The 23,426-nt window shown below is 39.6% G+C and overlaps 1 protein-coding gene across 1 annotated transcript in view; it reads left to right on the top strand.

Moving 5' to 3' along the window:
* SLC6A2 (solute carrier family 6 member 2) overlaps positions 1–23,426 on the top strand; it is a 58,681-nt gene that overhangs the window by 20,043 nt on the left and 15,212 nt on the right. Inside the window, exons 5-7 of the mRNA XM_043987100.1 lie at positions 12,894–13,032; positions 20,141–20,275; positions 23,139–23,242. Coding sequence (XP_043843035.1) covers positions 12,894–13,032; positions 20,141–20,275; positions 23,139–23,242 — 378 coding nt within the window. The remainder of the gene's footprint in view (positions 1–12,893; positions 13,033–20,140; positions 20,276–23,138; positions 23,243–23,426) is intronic.

Here is a 23,426-nt window from a genome sequence, read left to right as displayed (position 1 = left end):
GTGACCTGAGGCGAGTTCACTCTCAGGACCTCTCTTTCCTTGTCTGTAAAATGAGGAAGCTAGATTAATTGATCTTTAAGGTAGCATCACACGGCACGGATTGGACTCTGATTTAAAAAGACTTGAATTTGAATCCTGCCTCAAGCAATGAGCTGCTATGCAACTATGGGCATGTCTCAGTCTTTCATCATCAATTTCCTCATTTGTAATATGAGGAAACCATAGGACCCACCTCACAGAGTGGTTAAGGGGATCAATTATTTTCATGAAATAATTTACTTAAGATATTTTCCAATTGGGGCAACTAAGTAGCACAGTGAATAGAGCACCAGGCCTAGAGTCAGGAAGACCTGAGTTCAAATCAAGCCTCAGACACTTAAAAGCTGTGCGACCCTGAACAAGTCATTTAGCCTGGTTTGCCTCAGTTTCCTCATCTGTAAAATGAGCTGGGGAAGGAAATGGCAAACCACTCCAAGAAAACCCTAAATGGAGTTATGAAGAGTCAGACATGACTGAACAATAACACAATATCTTGCAAAACTCAAAGCACTATATAATGGTTACATAATGTTATCATCATGACTATCATCATAACTTAAGGTCCCTTCTAGTGTTAAAGCTAATGATTAGTGATCGATCTTCTAATTAGCTTCTTTGACTTAAAAACAAGTCTGAATTGTAGAATATTTTAATAAAACATAACTTTCACTTGATTTTCAATATAGTCTTTGTTGTATGCTAAATTCTAAATATCTTAAATGGATACTAAGAAGTACAGTGATTTAAAAGTACCAGTCACAATAGATCCTCATTATATAGCAACATATTGTAAACTTAAAGGTCAGAAAGCATTGGTCCCACAAGTTGAAAGTGCACTGAAGAAAATCAGTAATTTCTTGAATCCCAGTTGTTTTAATTCGTCAGTTTTAGACTGAATTTTATTTTGGTGTGATGAGAAGAGTGTCCAATTTGGAATCTAAGAACCTGGATTTTAATCTCAGTTTTATACTTACCTTTATGACCTTGAGCACAGAATTTCCCCTTTCTAGGCCTCAGTTTCTCAATCTGTAAAAAGAAGTAGTTTGACTAGATCAAGGCTTCTTAAACTTTTTCCACTCATGACCTCCATTTGCCCAAGAAATTATTATGCAACCCTGGGTATATAGGTATATAAAATAGGTATACATAACCTTTTACTATTACCAAATTTTTCATAACCCCCACATTCAGTCACACAGTTTAAGAAACTAGGGGCTAGCTGACCTTATAGCTTCTTTCCAGTTCTAAGTCGTCCATGATCTCATTTCTTTACATCTTACCATATCAAAATCACATATTGAAAAACAACAGCATAAACTGAGATTTGAGCCCAAGTCCTCTGATTTGAGATGCATTTCATTTTCTGCTATACCACCCAATTCCCAAATACTTATTGACTCTTTACAAATAGTTCAAGGTGAGGGTGAGGAGGCTGAGTCTATTCATACCAGCCGCAGTGCCCAGTCTCCCAGAATGCTTTTGTTGATTTTCTTCATGTGAATGAGCCCTGTCTCCTTGTTGGACTATCAGCTCCCACACAGTGCTATCCTACTTCTCCATCTTGAGCTCCCTGACATTCTCCAACATTTTGATAGTCTAAGACGCTTTGATCTTTTATAGTTAAGACCTTGAGAATCACCCAAGGAAGAAATTTTCTCAATATTTTTACTCAACAATTATTGATACCATTTCTGAATAGATCCAAATGACTGTGGTATTAGAAGTTATATTGTTATTCAGGAAAATAACATGTGTGATTTTTTGCCTCATTCCTGTGTCCTGGGATCTGGAATCATCCACAAATTGATCTGTTACATACAAACTAGTGTATAACCATTTGCAGGAAAGTCACTGCCTTGGTTAAAGCCAAGTTCCCTTGACCTCTGTGTCAAGAGGCATTCTCTTACTGTGGAAAGAACACTGGATTTGAAATCTGAGAATCTGGGTTCAAATCTTACTTCTGCTGTGTATGGCCCTTCATGAGTCACTTAACACCTTTGTTTCATGGAGGACTTGCCTCTTTTCTAGAATGAATGTTTAGGGCTTAAGGATCCCCAAGGACTCTTACTCTGATTCTTTGATCCTGTAATCCTGATCCTCTCTTCCTTTCTGTTTCTGTTATGTCCTACTGCTGGTAAGGCATGTGTTCCTCAATATCCTGCCAAAAATATCTTGCCTTTGTCCTATCATTGGTTTTGCCCATTCCTGACTTCTGCAACTAACACCCATGGCTCACGCTGACTTAGGACTTTTTTCTGGATAATCAAGAAATAAGAGAAAAGGAAATCTCATTTCCCCCCCTCTCCTAAAACCCCTTCTCCCTGCCAATGAACAGCATTCCTCTTTCTGATGCATTAGGATCTAAGCTTTTCCTAGAGCTTCAGGTGGATTTTTCTTTTCCTCCTCTTGGGGTTGCTTTCTTCTTAACTCTTATCCAGTCTCTTCATGATAACTCATTTGATTACTTTGCTTGACTGTCTATGAAGACATATAAGTGTTTCAATGAGCATGGGTGCCAGCCCTCCCATATTTATCTAACACCTTTAGACCAGCTCATAGAGTTCTTCACTCTTCTAGCCCCCCATCCTCCCAGAGTCCTTCTTTGGCACACCTTACACCTGATTCCCAACCTTGGCATGAAGGGGACTCTGGACTCTTGGAGGTTGTTATTGGAACCCAAACTTTTGTGGGTCCTGCCAAGCTAGAGAGGTTCAATATGGCCCCTGTGATAGACTCTATCTGTCATTCAAGCACTAGAAAGGCTGAGAAAGGGTACTGCCTCTGGAGTCAAAGGACCTCTGTTCACATTCTACCTTCCTCTCTTACTACCTGTATGATCTTGGACAAATCACTTAACCTTGCTAAGCTCTAATTTCTTTATCTGTAAAATGAAGGAATGGCAACTATGCAGTGTAGTGGATGGAGTGCTGGACCTGGAGTCAGGAAGATTGATCTTCCTGAATTCAAATCCAGCCTCAGACACTTACTTAGCTGTGTGACCCTAAGAAAGTCACTTAACCTGGTTTACCTCAATTTCCTCATCTTCAAGATGAATTGGGGAAGTAAATGGCATGACACTCCAAGAAAACCCCCAAAGGGGTCACAAAGAATCAGAAACAACTGAACAACAACAGAAAGTAAGGAATTGGACTAGATGTCTTTTGTGCTCCCTTCCATCTCTGAATGTCTGATCCTATGATCAGACTTCTCAACTTCAGAGACACCAAATACTGTTGATGAGATTATGATTTGGGGGGGGGGGGAATGCTGATTCATAGTTTCCTAAGGCATAGAGAGAGGGGCTTTCATTGGCAACAGTGGAGGGTATTGCAATTGTAATCAGGGACCATTGAAGTATCAAAGAAGAAACGAAAGATTAATTCCATGTGGTCTCTAATTCATATTTTGTTCCATTGGCCAATGAGATGAAGCCATTCTCTGCCACATTTATTGTTCTCCTGTGGACTTTTATCTTGAAACAGGAGTTCTTTGAAGCTTTATAGGGAAATGGCTCCATCTGTTACTTGAATCAAATGAACAACCATAGACATTTAGTCTTTTAGAATTAGAAGGAAACTTAGAGATTAACTAGACAAACCTCTGAACTTTACAGATTCCTACCTTACCCCCCCCCACATAAACACACTCACACTGCCTCACCCCCCCATTTTAGAATCCTTAACTTCCTTCAAGATTCCACATCAATCAATCAATCCACCAAGAAGCATCTATTAAATAACTAATATGTGCCTGGCACTAAGCTTTTAAAAAATTCTTGTGTAGGGGCAGCTAGGTGGCACAGTGGATAGAGCACTGGCCCTGGATTCAGGAGGACCTGAGTTCAAATCCAGCCTCAGACACTTAACACTTACTAGCTGTGTAACCCTGGGCAAGTCACTTAACCCCCAATTGCTTCACCAAAAAAAAAATCTATGAAACCAGCTTGTTTCTCCAGGGCAGGGCTTCTTAAACTTTTCCCACACATGACCCCATTTTGCCAGAGAGATTTTTACATGACCCCAGGTGTATAGGTAAAAAATAGGTATACATAACTTGTTATTGTTGCCAAATTTTTCACAACCCCCACATCCAGTTATGTGACCCCACATGGGGTTGTGACCCACATTTTAAGAAACTAGGCTTTAGTGCATTCCATCTTGGTGCCTTTAGCCTAGTTGATCAAGGATAGCATTAAGAAATTGTGATGACAATGGCAACAGGATGGAAAAGAAACTAGAGAGGAAAAAAGATAGTGGAATGACATAGGATAAGGAGGTAACAGCATTGGGCAATAGAATGTGTGTTGGACTTGGAATCAGAGGACCTGAGTTCAAACACTGCCTATTTTTTCCTATGTGACCTTGGACAAGTTACTCAACCTTTCTGAACCTCATTTTCTTAATCTGTAATATGAAGGGTGGGACTAGATGGTCGTTAAGGTTCCTTACAGGCCTATACTGACAATCCTATTTCACTGTGATGGAAACCAGACACACAAAGGCAGAAACTTTCTAGTTTCTTTATGCATCACAAAGGAGATAGACATTGACACTCAGATGGATTTCAAGGAGTAGAAAGTAGGGCGGCCAAGTGCCCAACTCTAGGAAATCGTTTGGGCATCAGTGAGTTCCCACAATGCAGAGATGAGATAGAAAACTCCTTTTCATATTAAGGAGATAGATTTAGGTTCTCTGGAGCACAGCCTGGGGCAGGAATCTCTCAGATCCTCAATTGATCGCATCTATTGCTCCCCAGCCAGTTTAAAGAACACAGGAGAAGAGAGCTCTGGGGGTGGCCTCAGACCCCAAGCTGTCACAAAAGGGTAGCTCAGCCAGGAGTGGGGGGGTGGTCTTTTTTAGTATCTGGCCTTTCTAGTTAGCAAAAGAGTACAGTTTTCTATAACTCTGCATTTCTACTGGGGACAAAGTTCATTGAAATGCAAACTCAGAGGATGAGTATTTAACCTTTTAAAAAGTTGCTTCCTTCAGGGCAGAAGTCATGGAAAGAAGTAGAAGAGCATCTTGGATCTGGAGTCTGAAGTGCTCCATTTCAAACATAGCTCTCCTACTTACTACCTAAGTGACCTTGGACAGGTCCCTACCCTCTCTGGGCTTCAGTAATTTCAGGCTAAATCAATGGTTTTAAAAAGAGACAAACCATGTATTTCTGACTCACCCTGCCCAACTCCACTCTGCCTGCCAAGGCCTTTGTGTTGATAGCACTTTAGAAAAATCCACGGGATACTTTTGGGTTGAGGGAGGATGCAGCATCATCTATGACAGACAATAACTCGTGTCACTACAACAGTTTACAAAGCAGTCTAGGATAAGCTTTGAACACCTCAGCCTAATACTTATCTCACATTACTACTTTTCACATATTCCATAATCTAGCCAGACTGGCCTGTTAGCTTTTCTCCTAAATGCACAGTCCCATTTTCCAACCCAATACATTAGGCCTAGCTGGTCCTTAACTTCCACTCCTTTAATAGAGTCTATTCTTACCCCTTTTTAAAAATCCTTAGTTTCCTTCAAGGCTCAGCCCAGGAGTTAGCTCCTCCAAAGTCCTTTCTTGATTTCCTCAGTGGTGAGTTTCTCTCTCTCTCTCTCTGTTTCTCTCTCTTTCTGTCTCTGTCTGTTTCTGTCTGTCTGTGTCTCTCTGTCTCTGTTTCCCTGTCTCTCTGTTTCTGTCTTTGTCTCTGTCTGTCTCTGTCTCTCTGTTTCTTTCCAAATTACCATGATTTTTCTTTTTTTCTGTATATCTTGTGCTGTTACCCTCTCAAAAGTAAGCTCCTTGAGGCCAAGGAAAGTTTTTTTTTTCTTCTTTGTATTCCCAATATACAGTGCCTTGCACAGAAGGCAATTAATATGTTGATTAATTAATTGACTAATTAATTTGTTGGGTCAGATTGAATTGACTCCAATTTCAAGAGGAGAAGTAACTTAATTATGCTCACACAGCTAGTATGTGCCAGATCTGGGACTTCAGTCCAAATTTTCTGACTCCAAGGCTAGTACTCTGCCCACAGTACCATTGAGAAAAGTGAATTACAAGATAAGAGAAGTGATTTGCTTAAGGTCATCCATGAAGGTAATAGTCAAGCTGGGACTAGAGTAATGATGTTCTCTCTGTGTGTTAAGTGTCTGAGTATAAATATCACTATTCTCATTTTACAAATGATGAACCTGAGGCTCAAAAGATTTGTATATGGCAATTGATGGTTTCAATGGATAGAGTTCTGGGCCAGGAATCAGGAAGACCAGCCTCAGACATTTCATAGCTGTGTGACACTGAACAAGTCACTCAATCTGTTTGCCTCAGTTTCCTCAACTGTAAAATGAAGATAATTCTAGTACCTACCTCCTGAGGTGGTTGTGATGATCAAATGAGATAATACGTATAAAAGCACCTAGCATAGCACCATTAAAGCTTCTTTCCTTGCCTTTCCTTCCTTATAAGACCATTCAACTAGCAAATCATAGATTCGTATCTGAAAGGGACCTTTGGTTTTTTTTTTGGTGGGGGGGCAATGAGGATGAAGTGACTTGCCGAGGGTCACATAGCTTATGTCAAGTGTCTGAGGCTGGATTTGAACTCTGGTCCTCCTGAATCCAGGGCCGGTGCTTTATCCATTGTGTCATCTAGCTGCCCCCTGAAAGGGATCTCTTAAGACACTCTGTCAAATCCCTTCCTTTTAGACATGAGAGAACTGAGCCACAAGAAGTTAAGTAGTTGAAGCAGGAATTGAATCCAATCTTTCTGACCTAAATGCATCACGTTATCCTGTACATCAGAGAACTCTCAGGTCATGTGCCTTCCCTTTCCTCCCACTTCCCAACCTTATCCCACTGCAGTCACCCAGCCTCTCACAATCCAAAGCCCTGCATTAGGGGCAGGAGGAGGCCTTTTCGGGGTGTGTGGTCAGGGTAGATAAAGGGGAAGCGTGCTTCTCCCTTTAACTTCTCCCACCAGTCCTCCTGATATGTCTACAATTTGGCCTAAAAAAGCCGCACATTTACTCTGGTTTTGAAGCTGGAAAGCTCACTGATCAGAAACTCTCTGGCATTAAAGTAATTACATGATATCCAATCTTGGGATTCAACATTCAGACATGCTAACTCACCCTGGTAGGATTAGATCTTTCTTCTCCTTCTTCTTCTTGCCTCCTGGCTAGTTTTCTTGCCATCTTGTATTCATTTAAGTCAAGGAATTGAAAGTATTAAGAACAAAACCCCTATTCTTTTCCCCAGGCCCTGGGTCTGAGGCCAAACCAGACCTGCTGCTCAAGGAGATCTTGGCCCTTTCAGGAAGTGTGTCTCTAAAAGGGCACTTTGGCTCTTTATTTTCCGCGTGATAATTTTTACTCTGTGCCTGCCTCTGGTAAAGATTGAGAATTGAGTTTTTCCTAGCTAATCCTTTTTGCCAAATGCTGAGCAGGACACTGAGGTTTTCTGACTTGTAAGTCTAGGAAACGTTAGGCATAATTAAGTATGATTAGTTTCCAGGGCATTTATTGGAGGAGTTAAATAAGCCTGAGTTACTTGTGTTAAACCTTTGTGCCCTGGGCTTCGTGTACTTAGAAAAACAGCTTCAGATTTCCAGTTATTAAAATCAGTTAATGAACCTTGGCTCTTGTTAGTGATGGTGGCATTTTTGGCCATCAGGTCACCCTGGACAGGCACCCACTCTGCTTCACAGATGCATGTCAGTCCAATGTGCTGTAGACCAAGGACACTTATTTCCATAGTCTTAATGATTACATTTCACCAATCATTTGCTGACCTAATTCAGTGCTCACAAGTGGAAAAAAAAAAAGCTGTACAATCAATTCTCACAAAACTCATTCACTCTCACACCTATTCACACCCACTCACAAAATAACAGTCATACACACTCATGACTCTACATACCATAAGGCATAGAACAATAAAACCAAAAGTCCCTTTTATTTAGCCTCTATTTTATAAGGACTAAATATAGTAGAGAGAAGTGGCTCCTGGAATGTGCTGAGCACTGTTCAAAGTTCTGAGGGAGACATATAAAGTTGAAATACAACCAGGAATGCATCAAATCTGGCTTGGACTACATCTTGATAGCTGATAGTTAAATTTTCTGTCAGAGCATTTACACATAGGAAACTGGCAAGAAAGGCTTTGACCCCTGCTTCTAGAATGAAGAAAGTGATAGAGAAAATAATTAATAATGTAGATTAACTTAAAAGTATGGCACAAGTTTTCAGAGAGCCTATTAGTGAACATTTTCCAGCATACCCTTTGAAACAACACAGTGTCTGTCCTCAGAGAGATATTATACATAGCTTAGTTAATACTTGGAGAAAAAGACATCAATAGAGATAGTTATAAAATGCTGTATCACATGATAAGTATATTAAAGAAGTATAAAACAAAGAGCCATGTTAATCCCAATGGGAAAGGTACTTGTCAGAGAGGTTTCAGTCAAAGTTTTATGGAAAAGGTAGAATTTTTTCCACTTAAAATACAAATAGTATTCCTTCTTAGGATTATAGATCTAGAGTGGGAGAGGACTTTAGTAATCATTTTATAGATGAGGAATCTGGGGCCCAGAGATGTTAAATGATTTGCTCAAGGTCATACAAGTTGGTTTTTGTCCTTCATTCTTGAAGAGAACCATAACATCAGTTGATGTCATGACAGTGAATCAGATTTAACTGAGGGAGGACTGTGCAGAGTCACCAGCCTCACTTTCTCCTTCAGAGCCATCTGGGTCCAGTAGAAATACACACACACACACACACACACATGTATGTATGTATGTATGTATGAATGTATAAGGACAACTGGAGATGACCCTGGATCTTAGGGCAATTAGGGTTAAGTGACTTGCCTAGGGTCATATGGCTGGTAAATTTCTAAGGTAAGATTTGAACTCAGGTCCTCCCAAATTCAAGGCCAGTGCTCTATCCACTGCACCACCTAGCTGCCCCCAGTTGCACAGGTAGTTAGTGACAAAGGTAGGATTTGAACTTAGGTTTACTTAAAGAGTGGGCAGCAATTTGATAGGCAAAAGAAGGAGTGGGGTGGGTTGTGATGTTCTCAGCACAGGGAATAGCATGAGACAATCTCCTATTTCCCTAGTGCTTTAAGATTTATAAAATGTTTGTTTCATTATCAACTTGTGGGATAGAGACTATAAGGATTATTCTCCCCATTTCACAGATGAGGATATTGAGGCTTAAAAGGTGGCACAACTTTTCCAAGACCATGCAACTAGCAAAATAGAGTTAACACTTCAGTATAAGTTTTCTGACTCCTGCTCTAGCACTTTTTCCACTACAGCACAGTTGTCTCTACTCTTTTCCCTGGAACTCCCAATCTTCATTCCCATGATCTACAGTGGTCACCCAGCCCTCTAGCTAATCAAAGCTCTAAATTAGGGGGTTATCATGTATCCTGTGTGTAAGGTCAGTGAAGAACAGGGTGTGTTCAGAGGACAGAGAAGAGACATTTAACTGGAACATCAAGTACATGGAGAGAAGTAATCTGAGACAAGACCAGGGAGGTCACTGGACACCCTCACAATCTATTTGGATGGGCCAGCTATGGGCAGCACAGAATCCACAGCTGCTATTAAGCCTCAGAAGCAGCAGCAGCAGCAGCAGCAGCAGCAGCAGCAGCAGCAAAACCCTTCCATTTGGCCAAGCAGCAAACTTTGACTTCTAAGTGATTAACTTAGCAAAGCAAGTCTCCAAACTTGGGGTACGTTTTTCCATGAGTTTAACATAAATTCCAAATCTCCTTGCCATGCTGTTTCTATCAAGGAAATTCATCTGGCTCTGGTTTTTGTGGTCTTGTAGGACAGATCAGACGTCCAAGAACTTTTTATAAGCCCGATTTTCTTTTTTAATGGATCTCTTTGAGCTTTTCCCCTTCGAAGCAGGAAGTTAACTCTACTTTGCCAGGAAAATAAAGGCAAACCCTGGAACAGTGGAATTCCCTGTAAAGTACACTTCTTACTGAAGGGCAGGGGGAGGTATATGGTATTATCCAAGCTATAACTCAGGAAGAGTTGTATAGAAGGGTTGTACATAAGGTGACTCTATATAGACTGGAAAGTTTTGGCTCTTCTATTCAAAGGATAAGGAGACCTGGTTTCAAATTCTGTATGGTTCTGTACTTACTTACTACTTGTGACTACATGTGTGACCTCTGGCACTTAACCTTCTTGGTCCTTAGTTTCTTTATTTGTAAAACAAGGGAACTAGATTAGATGATTTCTAAGGTACCTTACAATTAGAAATCCAAATGATCTAAACCAGAGCTGTTGAACATGTGTCCCATGGGTCCCATGTGGACCACAACACCCCTGAGTGTAGCTAAAACAGATTAGAATTTAATTAAGAAATATTTGAAATAATAAATAAAATACAAAATAGATAATATTATATTGGTACCACCTAACACCTATCAGATTGGCTAATATTACAGAAAAGAAAAATGGTAAATGTTGGAGGGGATTTGGGAAAATTGGAACACTGACGCACTTTTGGTGAAGTTGTAAAATGATCCAACCATTCTGGAGAGTAATTTGGAACTATGCCCAAAGGACTATAAAACTGCATACCCTTTAACCCAGCAATACCACTACTACATCTGTATCCCAAAGAGATGAAAGAAAAAGGAAAAAGACCTGCATGTACAAAAATATTTATAGTAGCTCGTTTTGTGGTAGATGCCATCAATTGAAGAAAGGCTGAACAAGTTGTGGTATGTGTTTATGATGATGAGCAGGATGGTTTCAGAAAATCCTGGAAAGGCTTATATGAACTGATGAAAAGCAAAGTGAGCAGAATCAGGAGAACATTATGCACACTAACATCAATATTGTATGATCATGAACTGTGAATTACTTAGCAGTTCTCAGCAGTACAATCCAAGACAATTCTGAGTGACTTATTATATTATCCACCTCCAGAGAAAGATGATGGAGTCTGAATGCAGATCAAAGAATACTTTTTAAAAATTTCATTATTTTTTTCTTGTTTTTCTTTGTTTTGGGGAACTAGGGGGGGTCTGTGTTTTCTTTCACAACATAGTTAATATGGAAATATCTTTACATGACTACACATGTATAATCAATAACAAACTGCTTGACTTCTTGAGAAGAGGAGAGGATAAGGAGGGGAGAGAGAATTTGAAACTCAAAATTTTGATATTTAAAATCTAAATGGGTGGTCACCTTAAATTAGAAACTTTAGTACAAGTCTTTGGGCATTAAGCATTTATCAAAGTATACTAGGTATTAGAAAAAAAAGAACATGTGGAGTTAAGAAAAGGCCTATATAGCCTAGAGTTCCAACCTGGTCTGGTTCTTCCTCAAGTCCTCTGCCACAAGCCTGCTTCAACCATGAACTCCTCCCAAACTGAATGTGGAAGCTTTTTATAGTTCTGGAGCAGAGGTGGTCCTTACACACTGCTTCAAGCTTATTGGTAGGCATCATCAAAATCTATTTGTTCACTGGACTTGAAGATGGTCTCTGATTTCAAAGTCCTTAGCTTCTGAGAACAATACCTTCTTAAGGGCCAGCCAGGTGTGGTTACAATCTAATTAACGTGAAGTAGGCTAATCAGTAAAGTCAATCACTCTCACTTAATTCAATCAGTTTAGATTAATCTCCAGGTAAGCCTTTGAGTATCTGCCAAATCCCATTATTTTTTCACTATATATATATATATATGTATATATATATATAATTGTTTTTACATGTAACTGGGAAAAATAAAAAATAAAATAAAATATATAATAATAAAATAATAAAATATATAATAGTAAAATAAAATATTTCATTTCTTAAAACTAAGTCGTTGAGGCAGCCTGCAGGTATCCTTATGTACGGAGTGGTGGCCTTCATTTCTATTTGAGTTTGATACCACTTATCTAGAGCAGTGTCTCTCAGCCAAGATTATAATATGACAAGGCAATAAATCCAAATTTTTTATTTAGTTAGAGCTCTACCTCATTCTGCATGGAAGTAGAAATAAAAACAGAGGAGAGATATGGTTTCTGGACTATGAGAAGTAGAATGCAGGGTGATAGGTAAAATGATACTGTCAATTTAAAAAACATTTATAGGTAGTATAGCAAAAGCAAGTTTTATGGACCTGGAAACACTTGCCACGAACAGGACATAAGATCATAAACATTTGGCTAGAAATACTGTACAATCTCACCTCCAAGCCCCTGTTGTAAAGATGAAAAAACTTCATGAAGCTGAGGAAAGTTAAGATATGAACCTAAGGGACAGCTAGGTGGCACAGTGGATAGAACACCAGCCCTGGATTCAGGAGGACCTGAGTTCAAATCCAGCCTCATATACTTAACACTTACTAGCTGTGTGACCCTGGGCAAGTCACTTAACCCCAATTGCCTCACCAAAAAAAAGAAAAAAAAAATATGAACCGAAGTCTTATGACTCCAGAATCAGCATTGTTTCCACAGTACCATTCTCTCTCTCCCTGACCATAACACAGTACATGAACTAATGGCTATTGAAGAAGACCCCTCCCACTTTCACTTCAGCAGAGAGGGAAATCTTTTTTTTGTTTGTTTGTTTTTTGTTGTTGTTGTTGTTTTTGGAGGGGCAATGAGGGTTAAATGACTTGCCCAGGGTCACACAGCTAGTAAGTGCCAAGTGTCTGAGGTTGGATATGAACTCAGGTCCTCCTGAATCCAGAGCCAGTGCTTTATCTACTGCAACACCTAGCTGGCCCCCAGGGGGAAATCTTTTTAAATAATTGCATAAATTACCCACCCCAAGTCTAATAATGCAAAACACTGATTGTGTCTTCTACTATTCTACTCTCTCCCCCAACCAGGCGTGGTGTGCTCCACCTTCATGAAAGCAATGGAATCCATGACATTGGCATGCCCCAGTGGCAACTCTCTCTGTGCCTGATGGTGGTTGTCATCATCCTCTTTTTCAGTTTATGGAAAGGAGTGAAGACATCAGGAAAGGTAATCTCTCCTACTTAGCACCAGGAAATCCCTAGAGCTGGAAGCAGCCTTTAAGATTATCTAGTCCACTGTATGCTGTGTTTTTTCCTCAGTCAATGGTGCCCTATTTTATTCTTTTTTTTTTTTTTTTTTTGGTGAGGCAATTGGGGTTAAGTGACTTGCCCAGGGTCACACAGCTAGTTAAGCGTCAAGTGTCTGAGGTCGGATTTGAACTCAGGTCCTCCTGAATCCAAGGCCTGTGCTCTCTCCACTGTGCCACCTAGTTGCCCCGCCCTATTTTATTCTAAAGAATATTTAAAAATGGAATGACTCCATGTCCCATGCACCATTCTCAGCCTCTGGGATAAACCCCTGGGAGTAACAGTGTGAACACAATTGGTAAGGCAGAAATTGTTGACAGTTACCTAAAGAAGAGGAACTAGTTTTTCTCCTGCTCTGAGGCCGCCTATGGGGACAGCCTGTATCTCTGAGATGGTATTTGGGTCTAATTGTAATATTATGGTGATTGAAATGCATACTTTGGAAGGAGAAAGGGGAAGAACATTAGGAACCAAGTGAAACCTCTTCGTGGCAAATCAACACAGCTCTAGGTGGCTTTCTTTGTTTGTTGGTATTTGTATTTCCTATGTTTTGTGTATCCTCGGGGATGACGTTTTACATTTGGCTATACTACAAGTTGCTTGCATCTTAGGCATCGTATATAATAATGAGATATGGCACATATCTCATGTTTATGGGCAGCTATAACCTTGATAAGACCTTCTCAGCCTTTCTCTATTCCAATAATGAAGACAATGGTGGTGGTGGTGGTGATGATGATGATGAGAGGAAAAGGAGGAGGATATAGAGGATAATGAAGGTTAAATTATTTGATCAGAATGACACAGCCAGTAAGTATACGAAGCAGGACTTGGGCCCAAGTCTACCTGACTTCAGGTCCTCAGACATGTTTGTGTCAGAGGTTGCAGGACCCCAACAGCCAGTAGACATGGAATCCTGATGTAGAACACAAAAATATGATGTGTGACTATGCCTCCAAGTTCTCATGATAAGAGGGTTTTAACTTTATTAGAAATGTACCCACTTATCATTACTCATTTGGATCACATGGACCATGATTATAGGATGGGTCTGCAACAGCAAAGTTTTCCACTAGGGCTGTCCACTACTTTTTGAAAAGATGAACCATGTAGAGGAAAACTGTTTCTCAGGAAAGTCTTGTCTTTGTTTCTCTCTTTGTCCCCTGTACTACCCTTGGGAGACATAGGGTCACAAAACTTTGCTAGGCATTGATTCTTTTGATAGTTTTTGGAAAGACTAGACCAGGAGCTTGCACAGGAGAGACTCATAGATATCTGGTTCTAGTTCTGGAAGATTGCTACATGCCTTTCCTAAGCTGGCCTTGAGTAGAATGGGCTACCCAGACAGATTGTGAATTCTCATCACTGGAAGTTTTTAAGGAAGTCTGAACATCTGTTTGTTGGGAGTGTTATAGAGAGGATCATGATTTGGGTAGTGTTGGACAACATGATCTCTGAGGTCCCTTCTGAGACCAAGATTCTATGATTCAATGATTCTTGCCCACACTAAGATTACCTCATTCATTAATTTATGAGTGTGTTGGTTGAGCATGGAGGAACAGGAGAGGATGCCATTTGTCAGGAAGAATGCAGAAGGGATAACTGAAAGGAGGAAGGATACTAAAGCATTAGATTGACCCTACTATTTAGAAAGCGATTCCAGGGGGCAGGGCATGGAACAGGAGTTACAAAATTTTCCTATTCAAATAGTACTGTTCACTAAATAATCTTTCCATCCCACTGAATTTCTTTTCTCAGATGGACATTGGGAAAAAGTTCTCAGGAAAATGATCCCTTAGCTATGGAACCCTTTTAATGATTATGTCCATCACTAGTAGAATTCCTTGGCAGTGTGAGCATAATCCTCATTTTAAGATAGCCAGCTCTTTGATATCACTAAATACAGATGCCTAATTGTTCCAGCAGCACTAGCTATTTAGCACTTGTGCTAACTCATGAGGAGCACAGCTTTTACTAGCTTGGCCAGTTGCCCTGGCTGTACCAATCATGCTACTCAGAAAAGGTACACTGATGATGCCACATGGATAATCTTCACCAGCTGACAGGGCAAGGGTCCCAGCCTGGCCCAAGGTAATGGGAGAGGGGTTTTGTACAACTGGAGGAACCACAGCTTTCCCCTGTCTTAGTTATCATTACAAGATATCACATGAAATAGTGGGTATTTTGTTCATTTATCCTGGAGAAGCATCTCGAGTGGAACACAGTACTTCCATTAGCAGATTGCCCGAGCCTCAATGCCAGGGCCCTGAAATGGATTGCAGGTGCTTACACTTCCAGCTTTGTCAGGTATGTGGGGTTTGGGAATATTCTTTGAGTTCATAGCTGTTTAGAGAGTGGTATGTTCTCACTCACCTGGTGTCCTAATTATAGCTTGAACAAGCAAGAGCAGAATCAGAGAAGGAAATTTGGTAAATAGTTAGAGGCAAAAAACACCCTTTCTGGATGCAGAAGGGATTTGGGATGGAGGTCATGGGTCCCATTCTCAGTCTCTTTTTGCCATTTGTTAGACTCCATTCCCTCAAGGATCTATTAAAATGTTTCCTGGGGACTAGATCCCAGGGCAAAGGCTAGCCTGAGAAGTGGACCTATAGAGAAGCAGGCAAATATGGAAAGAACAAATGGGAGCTGCTTCAGAAAGCTCTCAGGTTTTTTGCATCAGTGGGCAGAAAAGCCAAACACCTTGGAAATCATGGTTTGCTAATACAGAATGGCTATCATCTCCTGGGCACTCTGGTGGCAGGGTGAGCTAATGTCCAGCTGTATCTGTCCAACAAACCCAGCAGCTACTGTGAAAAAAAGAAGACAATCAAACACATTCAGTCAAACTGTTTGGCACTTAAAACCCCCCATAGTCCAGCTGAAAATCAACCTACCTTTCCTCTCAAACTAGCCTGCGTAATGTTCCCCTTACAGGAGATACCACCTCCTGCCTTTCTGTATTTGCACAGGCTATCTCATAATTCTTGAAATGCTTTCCCATCTCACCTCTGTCTCTTGGGACCCCTAGCACCTATAAAGACTTAGCCTTCAAAAGATCTTTTTTGGTTCTTTCAGATGTTAGCATCATACATTTACTTTCCATAAGGTCTCCCACTGCATCCTGGGCCATCACCAGTTGTCTTAACTTATTTCTTGCAACAGGATTTTGATGACTCTGGAGGAGAGAATGAGTCTCATGAATCTGCCTCACTTAAATCCAGTTTATTTGTCCTCTTTGAGAAGGGAGAACAAACAATAAGAACAACACTTCTTATTGATTCTTCTATCTTCTCTACATTGTGAACAAGTTGTATCCCACTGTGACCCACTTCAATAGAAAGTAAATGCCTATAGGGCAAAGATTCTCTCAATTTTGTATTTCCAGAGCCTATCACAGTTCCTAGAAATTAGGAGATACTAAATAAATGCTTATGGAAAGTCTGAATAATAAAACATTTTTAAAATATGGTTTTATCACTTTAGATACAAATAGTAATTGTAGTCAACATCTAACATAAATTCCTTCATCCAAGGAGCACTTACCCACTTTCAAAGAATTTTTAGTATTACCAAATGGAAGTTCTGGAAGAAAACTAATTTATGTAGTGTTTTAAGTTTTGCAAAGCACTTTATAACAACCCTATGAGGGAGGTACTATTATTCTAATTTTAAACATGAGGAAACTGAACCCAAGAGAAGTTAAGTGACATGACCAAATTAACACAGTTAACAAGCGTCTGAGACAGGATTCAATCAGATCTTCCCTAATTTCAAGATCACCCCTCTATCCATTATGCCACCTAGCTGCCTGGATGAATAGTAAAGATTAGACATATTTAGTAGCATTTATTTGGAGACAATAAATTTCTTAAAGTCTTCTGTCCCGAGTGAAATGAACAGCCCATCCCTTCTATCCCCTGCTAAAAATTCAAAATAGTCCAGACCAAATGGCCACAAATTAAAAATGTGTGGAGTATTAATTAATGAGGTTGTAAGATTGATGGAACATAGAAACTTCACTATTTCTAGAGGACAGGAGGGCAGCTCAACAGATTTTAGGAGCATAGATTTAGAATCATAAAAGAAACCAAGTAGCCCAACTCCTTAATTTTTCAGATGAGGAAAGTGAAGATAAAAGAGGTTATGTGACTTGCCCAAGATCATCCAGTCAGTCAATAGTAGACCTGATATTTGGACTCACGTCTCATGATGACTTCAAGTTCAGAACTCTTTCCACTGTACCACACTGCATTCAGAAGGCCTGGGTATGAACCTTGGTTCTGCTTTTTACTGTCTATGTGATGTGGGGCAAAGTCACCTACCTTCTTTGATTCTCAAGTTTCTCTCTCTCTCTCTCTCTCTCTCTCTCTCTCTCTCTCTCTCTCTCTCTCTCTCTATATATATATATATATATATATATATATATATATACACACACACACACACACACACACACACATATGCATGTAAAAGGGTTGAAGTACATTACCTGTAAGGTCCCTTTTAGCTCTAAATATATGACCCCATGACATACCTCCTTCTCAATATCTGCCTGACTTAAGTTCCTTTTTTGTTTCCTTCAAGATCATTGGACTACATGAAAACTTTAGGGAGACTAAATGTGAAGAGCTCCTGGTCCCTTCCAGTTCTGAGGCTCTGCAATTCCCCCATTTAAGTGGCTCTTTGTGATTGTCTATACCCTAGCTTCTTAAACTGTGGGGGTCACAAAAATATTTGGCCATAGTAAAAGGTTATGTATACCTATTTTATCAACCTATATTCCCAGGGTTCTGTAAAAATTTCTCAGACAAAAAGGAGTCCCAAATGGAAAAAGTTTAAGAAGCTCTGGCCTACCCTGAGGGCTCTAACTTGTCATAACTCTGAGGAACAGAACCTGAACTCCTAGTTCTAGTGCTTATCCATCTCCTCTGCCTTGGCCACATGAATAGAGGAATTGGCAGACACAGGTAAAGACCTAAAAGCTATGTATTCTTTGTTTACAGGAAGTGTGAACAGGGAACACGTGCAAATAAGTTGCCTGACAATGGGCTGATACAATCTGTAGCAAGAATTTAACATGTCATCACACGACTATAGACAACTAAATCAAATCTCATGCAAGCACAGAGAGTTTCCAAGAAACCTTTCTTTTCTTTTCTTTTTTTTTTTTTAAATGTCGGAGTGGCACCTCATTAAATGATTATTTTGGAATGGGGGTGTGTATGCCTGTATGTGAACACAAATGCTCCTTTTCAGGAAAAGACCTGGATTGGGGGCAGCTAGGTGGCTCAGTGGATAAAGCACTGGCCTTGAATTCAGGAGGACCTGAATTCAAATCTGTCCTCGGACACTTGACACTAACTAGCTGTGTAATTCTGGACAAGTCACTTATCCCTCATTGCCCCTCAAAAAAAAAGACCTGGAATCTTCATGGCAATTTTCCCTCATCTCTCTTTCTAGGCCTAGGGCCCTTGATCATGTCCCTTGGCCCACACTCTACATCGGCAAGTCTCCCCATGCCTATTTCCTGGCAGGGATTTAGGGATTTGATTTTGATAATTTGAGCAATGTGGCATGATCAACTCATGTTGCTCTTTATGGGTAGCATCTTCTGTCAGCTGCCAACTACAGTCATTCACATTCATTTATTCAACAAATATCTATTTAAAAAAATTTGCATCAATTTGTTTTTTTCATATATCACCTTTATTGTCATGTCTATATCTATATATGTCCTGCCCATCCAGATGGCTATACCCAGTAGAAAAAAAAGAGAGAGAAAAAGTAAGCATATATATACATACATATATATGTATATATACATATGTGTGTATATATATATATATATATATATATGAGAGAGAGAGAGAAAGAGAGAGAGAGAGAGAGAGAGAGAGAGAGAGAGAGAGAGAGAGAGAGAGAGAGAGAGAGAGAGAGAAAGAGACAGTCTTGCATATAGAGCACTAGGTCCAGGAGGCTTCAAAATAAAAGCTTTAAGTCAAAGAGGGAGATAAAGTACAAATACAGATAAAAATAATTTACAAAAATATATGCACAGATGCATTAAGGATATGCAAAACAAAGTGCTATGTAAATAATGAATACAATAAGGCTATTGTTATATTATTAAGTCAAGAAATAAGATTGAGGTCAAATTGTAACTATTTCACTTGGAAAAATACAAGATTTTATGAGGCCATCCCACTCACTAAATACTCCTGTGTTTCAATAAATCTCCCTTCATTGGTAACATAATATATACTTTCTTATTCTTGTGCAATTCTTGTCCATGTTCTTCCATGAATCCTAAAATGAGAATTCTTCCATAAAGGAGGCATTATTTTAGGTTTTTAATAGTCAGTTGGCTAGCATTTATTAAGCACCTACTATGTACCTGGCACTGTGCTAAGCATTAGGGATACTGATGGATACCAACACAACATTTGGGTTTTCTGAGTCTGTCTGAGCCCTGGTCTGTCAGAGTCACTTTTGTTTTCTTATACTTTCATCATATATTGTAGACAAAAGAGCAAAATCTATTTTATTGTTAAAGTTTTCTGATACTAAATGGTCCATGAGATGAGATAGAGGTCACAGGGGACCAAATATGCCCTTTGCATTTCTCTCTCTACATGATTGGTCCATCTCTTTTTATGTACATGCATACTCTTTTTTAATATCCATTTTATCTCTCTTGGTGTTTGCCATTGTTAGTGATGTACTGTAGCTTTCTCATACTCATAATGTATCTTTCTATTGCCTTTGGGACACTTGTAATTCAAAATTAAGAAATTCTTCCAAAATTTCAAAATCACAGGATCCTACACATTAAATATATTACTTAAATTTCATGAACCTATTTTTCCCCTCCTACAAAATATTCTTCATGGTACTAGATGAATGGAAAAGCAAACAATAAAGTGTGGAGGACTCAAAATAAATGGATGACCTGATCCTTCAGTAGGATGTGAGTTTCCAGCTTGTCCTGATGTTGGGTCATTTAACATTGGCACCTGTTTTCCCTGCAGGTTGTTTGGATCACAGCCACTTTACCCTATCTTGTGCTCTTTGTGTTGCTGATTCATGGAATCACACTACCTGGAGCCTACAATGGAATCACTGCCTACCTGCATATTGATTTCCGAAGACTGAAGGAGGCCACGGTCAGTATCTGTCTTTTGGTATCAGAGTACCAGGGTTCAAATCCCAGCCCTGATACTTGCTACATGTGTTACCATGAACAAGCCTGATTATGTGATATTATGACTTCAGTTCCAGAATAATATTGTGATTTTTTCTAATCTAAGTGTGAATTTTTGCCACAGTATAGTAGAAAGAATGCTAGACTTTGAGTTGGAAGACCTGGTTTTGAATCTTGACTACGTTCCTTAATAACCTGGGTGACCTTAGCTAAATTATTTTACCTTACTACAACCTCTTTTTCTCATTTATAAAATTAGGTAATTGGATTAGATGATACTTTCTAGCCCTAAATTCTATAGCGATGTAAAGATGGGAGCAAATCCATCAACCTTATTCTCCTTACTCATAGGAGTGCACTAGGCATCCACCCACCCCCACCACATATAGTGCCCTGTGCCCACCTTCTTCTCCCAATCCCATACCCTTACCATCTATGCCTTTGCCCCATCTCCTTCCCTAAGTGTCCTGCTGTATATTCCTTTAGTCCCTGATTCCTCAACCCCAACTTCTTTATTCTCTGTACCCTTGACCCAAACCACTTTGGATCCTCTCCTTTTGGTCCTCATTCTGCCTATGATAGAGCATGGCAAGGGTAAATGTGGATGAGGTTTAGGAAAGCTACAGAAATTTTGGATTCTCTTTTTTATTCCTTCCCATCCCAGGGAGACATCAAGAATGGGTTCAGTGATCTCCCTACATAGAGTAGCAGAGAAGAGGACACATTCCCGCTTATCTGAAGCAGTTTGGGGACTTTAAGAGGAAACAGTGAAGAAGTAGTATTGAGACAATTCCCAAGGTTTTCGTCTCTTCTAGTATTCTCATTTAATCATCGCAGTATCTCTCTCCGTCAGCTTATACTCAATAATAATCCCTTATGTTTTTAGAATAGAGGCAATGTTCCATAACAGAATTCAAGATTTGGATAGAGGAAGATCTGATACAAATCCACTTCTGAAACTTGCAAGATGTGTAACCTTAGGCAAGTCACTTGACTTCTATATGCCTTAGGCCCCTACTTTGGACTTATGGGAGAAAGAATTAACTATGTACACCATTTCTATGGCTTTGCATACTTTCCAGAATACTTTTATACATATTGCTTTCATAGTACAATAGAAAAAAAATGTTGACTCTGGAATCAGAAGACTTGGGTTCAAATGATCACCTCTGATTCTTTCTAGCTGTGTTATCTTAGGTAAATCATTCAGCCTCTATGTAGGTTTTAGGCTACTGTTTATGACTTATAGATGCACAATATCTAGTGTTACGTTTTTTCTCCAGAGTATTTTCATTTGTATTGTTATGCTATTGTATAGTAGAAAGAATATTAATGCTTGAGTCCAAGGACTTGTGTTCAAATCTTGCCCCTGATACTTGTGTGACTTTGGACAAGTCACTTAATCTCCCTTGGCTTCAGTTTCTTCATCTGAAAAAATGTAGGGGTGAGACTACATGTGCTCTGACGTCCCTCTTGTGTCTACATATGTAATCTTCTTTTGCTCCTCATGAGAGGAAGCAGTAGATAATACAGGAATCATTGTCCCTTTCTTTCAGCCAAGGACTTGAGACAGTAAGAGATAAAGGCACATGTTCAGAATCTTATTGTGAATTCATGACTGAGCTAATGACTAGAAATGAAATGCAGGTCTCTGTGCTCTTTCTATTATACTATAAACAGGATGAAATGAATTCACTCAATTTCACTCCTGGACTGCTTACAACTCATAGCCTTGTGGAAACCTACAGAGCAGAGTCTGTTTTACTCTTCTGTTTTTATCCCCAGTGCTTGATAGTGCTTACTTTGTACACAGTATTGTACTAAGCCCAGGGAATGCAAATAAAAGAGTGTGAAAGACCCTGCTCCCTAGGTTGCATTCATTCATTACCAACTTCCAAAGAATCTTGCAGTCAAATTTGTCAGGCAATAATGGCATGGCATTTTGGATAGAGAGCAAGACATAAGGAATAGGAAGCACTAGGTTCCAGTCTTGCTTCCAACACATACTAACTATGAGACTATAAGCAAATAATTTACACTCTCAGTGTCTCATGTTATTTACTAAGATTGTAAATTGCAAGTGCATTGCTCATGTGTGTAAGTGGAGAGAGTTTTCACACAGTTAAAACACTGGTCTGCATAAGAAGATGAAGATAAAGATGAAGAAGTTGAAAATGATGAAGATGAGGAAAACAATCTGTTCCATTGCTTCTGGTATAGTTTTACAGAGCTTCTCATTCCATCCACAATTCATACTGGTCCAGTCAGTGCATGGAGATGGTGTCAGCTCCAAGATGGGCATGATGATAATGACACCACTACACATTTCTCTAGTACTGTCATCTTTACAAAGTGCCTTCCTCATACCTCTGTGAGGTAGGTGGTACAAGCATAATTAACCCCTTTTACAGATGAGGAAACTAAGACTCTGAATGGGGAAGTGACTTGCTCCTACTTACGGCATTAATAAATGTCCAAGCCCAGCATTCAAAACCAGGTCTTCCAATTCAAAAACTCTTTACACTCTGCAATATACCTCTAGCAAATACATCTGTTTTGGAGGGAAAAGGAACCCCATATACCAAGAGGGAGATGCTTATTTAGGGCTGCTAGTCAGCAAAAAATGAGGGGAGAAAAAGAATTTCATTTTGTTGAAAGACAGAGGATGTGATCATGGTACCAGTGCAACAACTGCTCTCATCTGCTTGAGATGATATAAATTCATTGCAGCCTCTCTTCCCTTTTGCATCAGCTAAATGGTCTGTTCCTACATGGTCAAGGAAGAGGAAGACAGATTTACTGATGCCCTTGTTTTGTCCATGCAGGTATGGATTGATGCAGCCACTCAGATATTCTACTCATTAGGAGCTGGATTTGGAGTTTTAATTGCATTTGCTAGTTACAACAAATTTGACAACAACTGTTACCGGTGAGAAAGCACTTTGTGGTTGAGTGAATTTACTTTTCTTTGATTAGTTGATGGGTGATAAAGGTGTTCCACAACTGAATTCATCCTTAATTCAGAACCTTCCCAGAATAGAGCCAGGGTGGGGAGACAAAAGGAAAGTAATATTCAAGGATTTAAGCTTACAAGAACCCCCTTCATTTCATAT

The sequence above is a fragment of the Dromiciops gliroides genome, chromosome 2 (genome assembly GCF_019393635.1).
Source record: "Dromiciops gliroides isolate mDroGli1 chromosome 2, mDroGli1.pri, whole genome shotgun sequence".
In the NCBI taxonomy this organism is placed as follows: Eukaryota; Metazoa; Chordata; class Mammalia; order Microbiotheria; family Microbiotheriidae; genus Dromiciops; species Dromiciops gliroides.
Note: the sequence above shows the minus strand (reverse complement) of the source record. Positions and strands in the feature narration are given on the sequence as shown.